The 13,107-nt window shown below is 45.0% G+C and overlaps 1 protein-coding gene across 5 annotated transcripts in view; it reads left to right on the plus strand.

The window, feature by feature from the left end:
• LOC139234820 (ubiquitin carboxyl-terminal hydrolase 54-like) overlaps positions 1-13,107 on the plus strand; it is a 141,063-nt gene that overhangs the window by 105,880 nt on the left and 22,076 nt on the right. For 2 of the 5 annotated variants that reach the window (XM_070865522.1, XM_070865524.1), the window contains 5 exons: positions 265-430; positions 3,367-3,537; positions 5,998-6,210; positions 6,316-7,012; positions 7,724-7,857. In XM_070865522.1, coding sequence (XP_070721623.1) covers positions 265-430; positions 3,367-3,537; positions 5,998-6,210; positions 6,316-7,012; positions 7,724-7,857 — 1,381 coding nt within the window. The remainder of the gene's footprint in view (positions 1-264; positions 431-3,366; positions 3,538-5,997; positions 6,211-6,315; positions 7,013-7,723; positions 7,858-13,107) is intronic. The other 3 variants (XM_070865526.1, XM_070865525.1, XM_070865527.1) reach the window with 3 other exon arrangements.

Consider the following 13,107-nt stretch of genomic DNA (forward strand, 5'->3'; position numbering starts at 1 on the left):
TTAGATCTCAACGTAAACAAATGAATGCATGTTTGCTACTGTTGCAAGGAGTAAATAGCACCAGTTTCCTTACCACACTCGGCTACAAATAAGTTAGCATATAACAAGACTCAGTACAATTTACCTTTTATGAAGGCCATGTTTTAGGCTTATTTGGATTATGATGCTAGTTTAAAAGCATTGAAACACTTTCAGTGCTGATGAGGCAGTTGAAGTTGTACAGTAATAACTACAGTGTCGCAACTCTTCCTGTTTTTGATTTAGATTGGACCCAAGTGGAAGGACGTAGTGACCAGATGCATTAAGAGCCACTATCAGCCCTTACTACTTTTGTATGCAGATCCAAGAGGCACTCCAGTGTCAGTACAGGATCTGCCCCTAGCAGATGGCCATCAGTACAGCAGAACCTGTTATGACAGTGAAGATTCAGGTAATTATGACTTTTATTATTCATGGATGATTGAAATCTCTCTCTCGTTGCATTTGATTCCGCCTGGACAGATTGAGGAATTGGACTCTTTGAGTGTCTCATTTTACCTCAGAAGAATGGCATAAGTCTTTCTTAATTAAACTTTTGGTTTTACATTCTTCTGTCACCCACCAATGCCAGTACCACGCAGTGTTTCTCCCAGGTTGGCAGGCAGTCTGTTGTCAGCCCTTTGTCAACATTTCTGATGAAATAATTGCATCTTGGAACTTTGGAGTAATCAGGAGTGAATGCAAGTTCTTCCTTTGTGAAGATGCGACTGTCCCTTGTCTCTTGCAACATCCAGGATGAGATTGGAAAGCTTCTATGTGGGGGAAATTGCAGGATGAAAGTCATATCTTGCATGCTTTACTTCTCAGCTTTAAAATCTTCAATCCTTACCCAATTAATTTCTTGACGCAAAATGTTACATTATAAAGGCCCGTTTAAAGGCTTCCATATATTTTAATCAGGTCAAAGCTGTGCCAGCCTGCCACACCAAGTTGCGAATGGTGATGGACAGTTACCCAACTAACGAACAGAGGAGGCTCCCTGAAGATCCCCAACCTCAATGCTGGCGGAGTCCAGCATGTGAGTGCAAAAGACAAGGCTGAAATGTACACCACCATCCCCAGCCAGAAGTGCTGAGAGGATGATCCTTCTCGACCTGCTTCTGAGGTCCCCAACATCTTGGATGCCAGTCGTCAGCCAATTCGATAAAGGCTACAGTACTGACAATATCCAGGTTGTATTGCTGAAGATCTGTGCTCCAGAACTAGCCTTCAGCTAAGCTTTCCATTAAAGCTACAACTAACATCTAACCGACAATGTGGAGAAGTGCCCAGGTATGTCCTGTCCATAAAAAGCCATTTACTGCCCCATCAGCCTACTCCCAACCATCAGCAAAATTATGGAAGGACACATTGACAGTGATAGCAAGCAGCACTTAGTCACCAAAATGACCAATTTGGGTTCCGCCAAGACCACTCGGCTCCAGGCCTCATTCCAGCTTTGGTCCAAACGGAAAAGGTAAATTGCGACGGTGAGCTGAGAGTGACTGCCCTTAACATCGTGGCAGCGTTTGACTCAGTGTGCATTAAGGAGCTGTATCAAAACTGAAGTCAGTGGGGATCAGCGGGGAAAATTACCAGTGGCTGGAGGTCATACCTGGTACAAAGGAAGATGGTTGTTGTTGGATGTCAATCATCTTAGCCCCAGGATGAGGTGGCAGGATTTCCTCAGGGCAGTGTCCTAGGCCCAACCATCTTCAGCTGCTTCATCAATGACCTTTCTTCCATCATAATGTCAAAAGTGAGGATGATTGTAGTGTTCAGCTCCATTGGTAATTACTCAGATAATGGAGCCGTCCATGCCCATGTGCAGCAAGACCTGAACAACTTCTAGGTTTGAGTTGATAAATGGCAAGTAACATTCGCGCCCCTCAGGTGTCGGACAATGAACATCTCGAACAAGAGAGAGCATAACCACCTCCCCATGACAGTCAGTGGCATTAGCATCGCCGAGTCCCCTACTGTCAACATCCTGGGGGTCACCATTGACCAGAAACTCAAGTGGACCAGATATATATATTGTTCACAAACAGCCTGTAGAGACTATTACTCATGTCTTCATATTTGCTCTTGGTGGGGGCGAGGACATTGGACTTTGCTGGTGAGAATGAAAGCATGAGAACCCCTTTCAAAGAGATGGAGAGAAATCCCTGAACTTTGTTCTGCTTTTGAAGGTTGTTCAGAATGCGATCAGTGGGGTCATAGGAGCAGATCAACTGCTAGTTTGTGGTCAGAAAAGTAGAAAGGGTTAGAAAATGCCCACAAAAAAATATGCCACCAGAAGATAACATTAGAAATGCAACGTTGGTAAATGCATTGCCCGGTGTGTTATCGAGATGCACGGATGAGGATGATCCCATTATTTGATCCCTAATCTGTTCTGTGTTAATAGATCTCAGCCAGGGTGGTTGGGTGTTCCAGTTGGCCTTTGCGCTCTTGGCTAGGCTTCCAGCTGTGATCCAGTAATGGTGCTGTGCGCAAGAGAACACTAGCTGACTGCAGAATAAGGCTTGATCGCGACACTAACTGTCCAGGCTGAAATAGGAATGAAGGAGTGGCTTCGGAGCGACACATCTTGAGGCACCCGAGGGTAGCTGGTGCCTGCGGAATTGCACCCAAGCAAGTGTTAAACGTTTGGGGTTGTCGGGGAGAAAGGGATGCGAATATGAGTAGGGTGAGGGGAGATTTCGTTGCTAGCTCTAACTTCAGCTCATACCTTTAGGGCTGCTGACCAAGGGCCGTGTGGCTTTGTCGGCCGGCGTGGACACGATGGACCGAAATGACCTCCTTCTGCGCTGTAAATTTCTGTGTTTCTATTCTTTCCCCTGCAGATGTCATCTACAATCACAGTTCAAACCAATATATTCACAACCAAAGCACAGAAACATTTAATTACAAATCTTTGTGTTATTTATTTTTTCTTCTTGGAAAAGGGTGCTGACAATGAGACTCATTTATTAATGATTTAAGTTTGTTTAGATATGATGTAAACTGAAGTTTGAGGAAAGTCTGTATGGAGTGTTTACTTGCTAAGCACAATACTTGGGTTTCCTGTTTTTCTTAAATAGCTGATAAAGGTGCCCGTGTAGAAATTGTGTTTTGAAGCTATTTCCCTTGAAAATTGCTGAGTTTGAAAGGCTTATGTATAGATTAAGAGTTGATTTATTGGCACCTGACTGTTCTAAAATGAAAAGGCTTCTGTTTCCTCTGCCGGATTGCACTCCCTTAAAAGTGTGCAGCAAAACCAATTGAGATGGCAGGTATAACTGGAATATATTGTGTGCTCTGGATAGTACTGACTCATGTTTTTTATGGCTTGCCTTTCTGCAGGAAGAGAGCCATCTATATCAAGTGACAGCAGGACAGATTCTTCTAATGAGAGCTACCATTACAAATACAGTCATCATGAGTCTATGGTCAGCCATTTCTCCTCTGACTCGCAGGGTACAGTGATTTACAACATGGAGAATGATACAGCCTCTCAAAGCAGCAGGGATACAGGTACTATAAATTCAGAAATGATGCGTAGCCCTAAGAATAGAAAATCAATCACTTGCAGGTCAGATCCTGGCAAAATGGATTAAATTAAGACAATAAAGGATTGTCATTTTCGGAGAAGAAATTTTACAGTGGATACAGAGAATTGAGGTATAATAAAATCTGAAAAAGAAATTGAATCAATTCTCTCAAATTTTCAACCCAGTACTTGAGATGTTAAGAGTATGTGTTTTGTGAGACCCTTCGAAAATATCACTAAGTAATATTTTGTGAGTACAAGTCTTGTTGAAAGAATTAAACCTTGTATATTCCTTTTTGTTTTACTTGTGATGCATGGGCTCAGATTCATCAACTAATGTAGGTTTTTAATGTGGTGAAGCATGGAATAGGAGTGCTGCTCTATCTAATATATTGATCCGCCCCACCTGGAGTTCAAATAGTCGAATCACCCAAAATAGTGTACCTGGTGCCTGGAGAGCCCCCCGGTCTCCAACAAGTGGTTGCCATGGCAGTTACCTGTGTTCACTCGCTGAGGTTTTGCTGCTGCTGACCGGGGTCACTGCTTGCTATGTTCTGGGCACTGCTGATGATTAACCAGCCAATCTGGCAGGCCAAAGGGAGGGGTAAACCTGTCATTGGGAAGTGGGATTCTTTTCCCAGGCTCCAGGTAAGCCAGCATGCTAATGCCCAATTGCTGGGTAGTCGTGGCTGGACAAGCAATGGAAAACTTGCAAGTATTACACCTTGTATATTGCAGCAGTACCTCTGCACACACTTGTGGTCCCTGAGCTCTGGTTCTTGCCTATGCTCTCTAGCGTTAAGTCAGTCAGGTGTGTCACTGCGGGGAGAGAGTAGACATTCAAAATGGGCAAACAGAAACCCTATGTGTGTGGATTTCTCAAAACATCTACTTGCATTTATACAATGCCTTCAATGTAGAAAAACGCCCAATGCACTTTGAGGCATAACCAAAAAAATGAATGCCAAGCCAAAGAAGTAGATTTTGTTAGGGCAACCAAAAGCTTTCAAGGAGGGCCTTAAAAGAGGAAAGGGAGGTGGCGGGGGTTAAAGCAGGAACTCCGGATGTGGACGTAGGTGGTCTTTGTATTAACAAGGATATTGGATCGGAAGCTCAGCTCGTGGTTGAAGCGGACAACGAGGTTGTGACGGTCTGGTTCAGCTGCAGAAGGGGCTGGAATCAGTGGCAGAGGTATAGAGTTTGTGGTGAGGGCGGAAGACAGTGGCTTCAGTCTTAACAATGTTTAACTGAAGGAAATTATGGCTCACCCAAGACTGGATATTGGTCAAGCAATCTGACCGCACACTAACCATGGAGAGGTTGGCAGAAGTGATGGAAAGGTAGAACTGGGCATCAGCTCACGTGTGGAAGGTGATCCTATGTCTGCACATGATGTCACCAAGGGTACCATGTAGTTGAGGAAGAGGAGGAGTTCAAGGATTGATCATTGGGGAACTCCGGGGGGTGGGGGGTGGGGGGGGTCACGGTGCAGAGGCAGGAAAAGAAATCATTGCCGAGGATGTTCTTGCTTCAATCCAATCTTGCTACAATGGCAAGGACAATTCCATGAAGCTGGACGACAGAGGAAAGGCATGAGAGGAAGGACGTGTGGTGGACCCATGCCTGCAGAAAGGGCAAGGCGAGATAAAGTATATTTGTGACATTGGTTTGAGGTGCTGTGGTAGGGGTGAAAACCTGATTGGAGAGATTCAGGCAGAGACTTGCAGTGGAGACGGGCACGGATTGGGAAATTGTGTGGCTCTCAGCAGCTTGGGTTGGACACTCTTGGCCATGGTAATGGGTTTTATTACATGTTGAGCATCTAACTGTCCTTTTAAAAATAAAAATTCTGCTGATGCATACAGAATTTTACATTCGGGACCTTTTTGTTTGTAAGAAAGAAATTGCCCATGTATTGGCATTTAGTGCACACATGCAATTTGACTTGAGAAGCTTGGTATTTTTTCATTAGAGTTGGCAGGTTAAGCAGTGACCTGATGGAGGGGTTATGATGCAAGTAATATTGTTTCCACTGCTGGGTGAGAGGGCACATGTAAAATGATGACAAAGTTGGGAAGGGGAGGTTAGAAAAATTTCCTTCAGAGTGGCACTTCATAACGTCCAGCAGAGCTTTTGAAATGGTTTGTGTTTGTAGATGCTCCCATGCCTTCAAGCCCAAATTTACTGTTCGGGAGGGAAGCTCATTGTAGTTTTGGAAGTATGAGATCACGAACTGCAGTATAATTACAGTCAGAGGCAAGCCTTTGTTTAATAATGACAGGAGTTTAATGCCATGAATCACAGTGATATTCTCACGGTGAGTATTGATGGCAATGTGTCAGTCAGTGAGTTGAAGGTGGGGCACTCCATTTCGTTGGCTCTGCCATATTCGTTTCTTTTTAAAATTATTCATTTTATCTTAAGAAATTGATATTTTGTCCCAGGGCATCATACAGACAGTGAATCTAACCAACGACCTCCTTTCAAAAAAGGGATTTCTGTGGATAGAAGGCGGAGTTCCAGCCGACCTAGGCGCCCTGATAATCGAGGGAAACCAGAGAAATCGGATGAAGTTCCGTCCTGTGGTTATCACAGTGAAGGTGAGGAAAGGAGTCTAGAGCCCCTGTTGCAAAAGTGCCATGAACTTGGAAGTGAAGGTTGGTACAGGTGTGGCTGTGAAGGGTGGTGGGCACTTGTGACTAGTGGAGTCACTGCTCTTGTGTACACTTTATACTGTGTGTTTTATATGCCCAAAATTGTAGGTGAAACATTGAAAGAGAAACAAGCCCCGAGAACTGGACCGAAACCTGCGACGAGTAGATTAAAGGACTTCAGAGAAACTATGAGCAATATTATTCATAACCGACCGCTGCATAACCAAGAGCAGAGTAACAGCAAACCCATTCCAGCAAAGGTGGTGGACCCTGTAGATAATGGCAGCTTCCGAATGTCAGGTGGACGGTCAGGTGGACGAGACTGGGAAATGGAAAGCACCAGCAGTGAATCCAAATCGTGCTCATCGAGCAGGTCAAAGACCTACATGTGGAAACCCAAACGGGAGGTCCTCAATATTGACAGTATTTTCACGAAAGAGAAGAGGAGAATTGCATGTTACACACAGATGAATGCAACGTGCGAAGATGGCATTAAAGATTTGAACCACAATAAGGCTGAAAGTTCAGTCGGATTTGGAGGTGCTCCTTTGACACTCGACAATATGAAGAATGAAGGAAAGGGCGTACAGATCAATAATGACAGATACGAGAAGGCTGGGTATCCTGGTAAAGGTATGCAACAAGCCGGGATCCACAGTCTGGGAGAAAGTGAACGTTTTATTCAGAGAATGGAGTCTGGCTACGAAAGCAGTGAGCGCAACAGCAACAGTCCAGTCAGTTTGGATACTTCAGTTACTGATGGGATGCCAGGGGGAATGCACAACTCCAGTGTCAATCCTTTCAGGTAAATCAGTCACCTGATTACTTTGCATTTCTTACTCGCTGCCAGAACAGGAAGTCATGAATTTAATTTTGCTTTATGTTCTATGTCAGAAACATGAAAGTTCAAGAGTTGCCTCCATTTGTACAAAGTAACTTTCCAAATTTCGAGCGTAACCCCTGTCGATATTTTTTTCCAATACCAATATTTTTAAGGGGGAAATGAAATCCAGTGAGCTTGACTGAGTGCCCCCCCCCCCCGATGTAGGCTCTGTTCAGTAGTAGCAAAAACAATGGTAATAGCACCATGGTATTCTTGATGTACTAACAGACATTTATTCCTGACTTGCAGTTAGGATTGAAGTACAATTTATATTTTATTTTCTGTAGTAAATATATTGGCAAAAACAGTTAATTTTGGTTAGTGTGTGTTTTGTACATGCATACAAACCATTTAATTCATTTGATATAAATTATAAACATTGCTCAAGATGTGTAAACTAAATAAATGATAGGGACACAACAGGGATTATCATAAAAATACTGCAGTCTCTTTATGCCTGCAATCCGCCCTTCATTGCAAGGTTGCATCACTGTCTACCTCAATGAATTTCCCTTTGGACTTTCCTCCAATATACATGTGGGAATTGATAATCTGTCAGTCTTGGCCACTCCCGTGCCTCACAGTAAATGCCAATTTCTCTGAGGCTCATTGTGTGTCCTGCTCTATTTAAAGGGAAACCAACGCTAAGAAACCCATCGCTTCTGGTCCTTCGTGGAAAACTGTTCCCAAATCCAAGAGCAGCAGTGCCTTACAACAGGAATCGTCTGCAGCCTCCAAGAGCTGGGTGAATTTGCAGCAGAGTTTCAGTAAGAAAACCTTTTATACCCTAATGGTGAATGATTTTTTTGTGATCGATGGTAATTGTATTGAAATTGCACGGTGTCATACTTGCAGATGATGTCATGACAAACTGATTTTCAGCTTTTTCTCTTTCCCCACTGAAAAGTTTGTTTAAAACTAAATTTCATTATTATTTTGAAAATGCATAAAACAAAATGTTGAAACTGTTCCTGATGGTCTTGGGCATCATTTTACTGGTGAAATAACTTCTCCATGAGTGTTTATTTTCAGAACTTTTGAAGAAGCATATGCAAAGTAAGTGTCTTCCCTGGGTGGTGTGACATGTTCAGCAGTGGATGATTGACACATTTGCTCCGAGTTTCCGCTCATCATTTGAGCTGTATCAGTAGTGAAAATCCTTCCGTTTCACCCCTTCTAACTTTTTTAGTAACTTGTATTAGATTTGACCACTTTATTTTTTTTTTAAACTGCAATTTTCTTTCCTGATTGACTTTCACATGTTGTACTCTGAGACCCAATGACTGTGTAACCAGCCTGTTGTAATAATACATTGACTTCTATGGGTTGGTCACTAACAGTGGTGATTATATCTCAGTTACCTCCTGAAGCTGATCTTAGATGACCGTAGAATTTAGAAGACTGAGAGGTGATCTAATAAAATTCTTCGGGGGCTTCACACAGTAGATGCTGAGTGGCTGTTTTCTCTGCCTGGTGAGTTTAGAACTAAGAGTCACTGTCTCAGATTAAGGGGTCGGCTATTTAGGACTGAGATGAGGAGAAACTTCTTCACTCAGAGGGTGGTGAATCTTTGGAATTCTCTGCCCCAGAGGGCTGTGGAGTATATTCAAGACCGAGATCAATAGATTTTTGGACTCCAAGCGATATGGGACAGTGCGGAAAGTTGATGATCAGCCACAATCTTATTGAATGGCAGAGCAGGCTCGAAGGGCCGATTGCCTTCTCCTCCTATTTCTTATGTTCTTATAACCTTCAAATATACGGGCTAGAAGAGCCAAATTGATTTGAGCACCAGCACTAAAACACATTGATCCAAGTGAAAGTCCCAATTCCTTAGAAATAGAGAAGCGAAGTTCTTTGTTGTTTTAAATATTTGTTGCAGTACTTGTCATCAAACATATTTTTGGGGAAAAAACCTAACTTTATATAGCCATTAATGTTTAATTACATTAATGGCTATAAATAAGAGAGTTGGATTCCATGCAATTAATTTGCATGTTAATCGGGTTTTGGTGGTTGAATTATTAATAGAATTACACTTCTCTACCCATTTTCTTTTTAACTTTTAAACAATTTATAGTACCTCTACTCAGCCTGCTCATTGGTACTAAGCTGTCGCTGTGTAATTTGCCCATTTTCAAGTTGAGCTAGCACATTGTAGAGTCAGATGTATCTTGGCTACCATTTTGCCCAACTGGAGCTATTGAAGGGATGTTAATCCTGTTGCATTGAGGGGACGAGGAAACTGAAGGACAGTGTCCTCGGGGATGGTAAGTGTACATTTAACTCTTGTGCTCCTGATGACAATGCAATTTATAATTAGCAACTGCCCCCATAGCTTACTGACAACATGACAATGCTTTGTACTTGTTAAATGCAACCTGATAAAATTATTAAAATGTAACCCGGTCAATACAACCACATCAAACTGTAATATTCCATCTCCTGATTGGTGTTTTGAAGCACTGAAGCATGTGGTGGCTTCCCTGAGAGTGGATTATTTGTTTTTTGAATTCACTATTGAGAACTCTTGGGTCTGGTACATTCTGGGTAAAGTCCAGAGCAATGTGCCATCTTGGTAAATATAGTGCACTTTAACCTGAACTTTGGAAGAGTGCTCTTTGTGAACCAGTGCAACATTTCCTCATCCCCACAGCAAGCATTCCCAATGAGGTTGTCCATTTTGGAGCTGTTTTGTGCTGCAACTCTTTATTGGGAATTGTATTGAGATGACCCAAACTCATTTCTTTCAGTCTAGTATTCAGCATCGAGGATGACCCGCTTCCACACCAAAAAAGACGAGTTCATAGAAACACAGAAACATAGAAAATAGGTGCAGGAGTAGGCCATTCGGCCCTTCGAGCCTGCACCACCATTCAGAAAGATCATGGTTGATCCTTCACCTCAATAACCCTTTCCTGCTTTCTCTCCATACCTTTTGATCCCTTTAGCCGTAAGGACCATATCTAACTCCCTCTTCATATAGCCAATGAACTGGCATCAACAACTCTCTGTGGTAGGGAATTCCACAGGTTAACAACTTTCTGAGTGAAGAAGTTTCTCCTCATCTCAGTCCTAAATGGCTTATCCCTTATCCTTAGTCTGTGTCCCCAGTTCTGGACTTCCCCAACATCGGAAACATTCTTTCTGCATCTAACCTGTCCAGTCCTGTCAGAATTTTATATGTTTCTGAGATCCCCTCTCATCCTTCTAAACTCCAGTGAATACAGGCCCAGTCTCTCCTCGTATGTCAGTCCAGCCATCCCAGGAATCAGTCTGGTGAACCTTTGCTGCACTCCCTCAATAGCAAGAACGTCCTTCCTCAGATTAGGAGACTAAAACTGAACACAATATTCCAGGTGAGGCCTCACCAAGGCTCTGTACAACTGCAGTAAGACCTCCCTGCTCCTATACTCAAATCCCCTCGCTATGAAGGTCAGCATGCCATTTGCCGCCTTCACCGTCTGCTGTTCCTGCATGCCAACTTTCAATGACAGATGTGCCATGATACCCAGGTCTCATTGCACCACCTCTTTTCCTAATCTGCCGCCATTCAGATAATATTCTGCCTTCGTGTTTTTGCCACCAAAGTGGATAACCTCACATTTATCCACATTATACTGCATCTGCTATGCATTTGCCCACTCACATAACCTGTCCAAGTCACCCTGAGCCTCTTAATATCCTCCTCACAGCTCACACCGCCACCCAGCTTAGTGTCATCTGCAAACTTGGAGATATTGCACTCAATTCCTTCATCTAAATCATGAATGTATATTGTAAACAGCACCGAACCCTGCAGCACCCCACTAGTCGCTGCCTGCCATTCTGAAAAGGACCCTTTTATCCCGACTCTCTGGTTCCTGTCTGCCAACCAGTTCTCTATCCACGTCAGTACATTACCCCCAATACCATGTGCTTTAATTTTGCACACCAATCTCTTGTGTGGGACCTTGTCAAAAGCCTTTTGAAAGTCCAAATACACCACGTCCACTGGTTCTCCCTTGTCCACTCTACTAGTTAGATCCTCAATAAATTCCAGGAGATTTGTTAAGCATGATTTCCCTTTCATAAATCCATGCTGACTCGGACCGATTCTGTCACTGCTTTCCAAAGCACAGGTGTTTCAATGAGGGACCTGACATTCTAGGTCTCGAGCTACATCTTGAAGGGGGGGAAGATTCCTGTGCGTTAATTTTTTTTTGCATGGAGTGGCCGTTGCACACCAACCACCACACAGGCTTGACAGAGCAAGGCCTTGGTCCAGTGGCAAGGATTAACCAAAACGACTGGAGACCAAGCTCTGTTGTGCCATCCCTGGGCCCCAATCCCGCTGTTGTTACATGCTGCACCACTCCTTGTCCACGACCCCGCCGCTCCTTGTCCACGGCCCCGCCGCTCCTTGTCCACGACCCCGCCGCTCCTTGTCCACGACCCCGCCGCTCCTTGTCCACGGCCCCGCCGCTCCTTGTCCACGACCCCGCCGCTCCTTGTCCACGACCCCGCCGCTCCTTGTCCACGACCCCGCCGCTCCTTGTCCACGACCCCGCCGCTCCTTGTCCACGACCCCGCCGCTCCTTGTCCACGGCCCCGCCGCTCCTTGTCCACGACCCCGCCGCTCCTTGTCCACGACCCCGCCGCTCCTTGTCCACGGCCCCGCCGCTCCTTGTCCACGGCCCCGCCGCTCCTTGTCCACGGCCCCGCCGCTCCTTGTCCACGACCCCGCCGCTCCTTGTCCACGGCCCCGCCGCTCCTTGTCCACGGCCCCGCCGCTCCTTGTCCACGACCCCGCCGCTCCTTGTCCACGGCCCCGCCGCTCCTTGTCCACGGCCCCGCCGATCCTCCACTGCTCACCACCTCTGACTGCAGCTCCCCACTGGGCTCGATCTCCGGGCCTCGCTGCTCCTTCTCCACTTGGGACCCAACCCCGCTGCTGGTCTCGTTCCGCTCCAATCTGTTGCCTGAACTCCAATGACGTCAATCCAGTCGCCCTCCTAGAATCCATTGCCTTCCTAGAACGGCTCGCACCGCTCCCTGCAGTGGCTGGCTCTTTTATCTGCGCTCTGCTGCGATGGTTTTCTCTCGCAGGTCGGGGGGCGCCGTGCTGAATCCTGGGGCTGCTCTTTTATCCCGTGACTCGCGAGAGAATTTCTTTCCGTATTAAGGAGAAGGAGGTTCTGAATTGATTTTAACCTTGGTTAAAACCCTGGCTGAAAGAGCAACATTCCAATGCTTTGTCGTCACTCGCCCGTCCTTGCAGTCAGCAAATGTTCTTGCCACTTGCGATATTTGTTGCAGTGAGTGATTTTTGACGAGTTCTTTTTGTAACAGTCTTACAGTGGATTCAGCTAAAGCGGACATCCCCATGGAATGGGTTCAGTAAGCATCTCGTACATTCTGTAATAGGATGTTTAAGGTCTGTTCACTTGATGAACTGATAAAATTACTCTTCTGACACAGTAGCTTACTGTGTTTTTAATCTCTCTTCCTCCCCGCGCACCCCCACGCCCCCCAAAGTGCAAGTATAATTTCACACATGTCTGTTAGTTCATTATGTTCCTGATTTTTTTTTTACAAAGAATTCCACAGAACCACAAATTCTCAACTTTTACTGTATCAAGTGCCACGGAGTCTCTTGTACAATAGCATGGTTGGCTGGTCCATCTTGAGGTCGTCTTCTCTTTTCTATTTAGACAGTTCCCTGGAGTCGAGGATGACTTGCTTCAACACTAATGAGCTCTAAGGTGACTAATGAGTCATATGCGGGATCTACTGACTCTGTCGCAGGTGGTGCTTGAAGGGACGGGTGGGTCGGGTGCTTGGTGATCAGTGCCTTGATGCTGGGGATGTTGGCCTGAGAGAGAACACTGACGTTGGTACGCCTATCCTGCCAATGGATTTGCAGGATTTTGCGGAGGCAGCATTGGTGGTACTTCTCCAGTGCTTTTGAGGTGCCAGCTGTATGTTGTCCATGTCTCTGAAGCATATAGGAGAGCGGGTATCACTGCGGCTCTGTC

The sequence above is a fragment of the Pristiophorus japonicus genome, chromosome 22, assembly GCF_044704955.1.
Source record: "Pristiophorus japonicus isolate sPriJap1 chromosome 22, sPriJap1.hap1, whole genome shotgun sequence".
NCBI classification, from domain to species: domain Eukaryota; kingdom Metazoa; phylum Chordata; class Chondrichthyes; family Pristiophoridae; genus Pristiophorus; species Pristiophorus japonicus.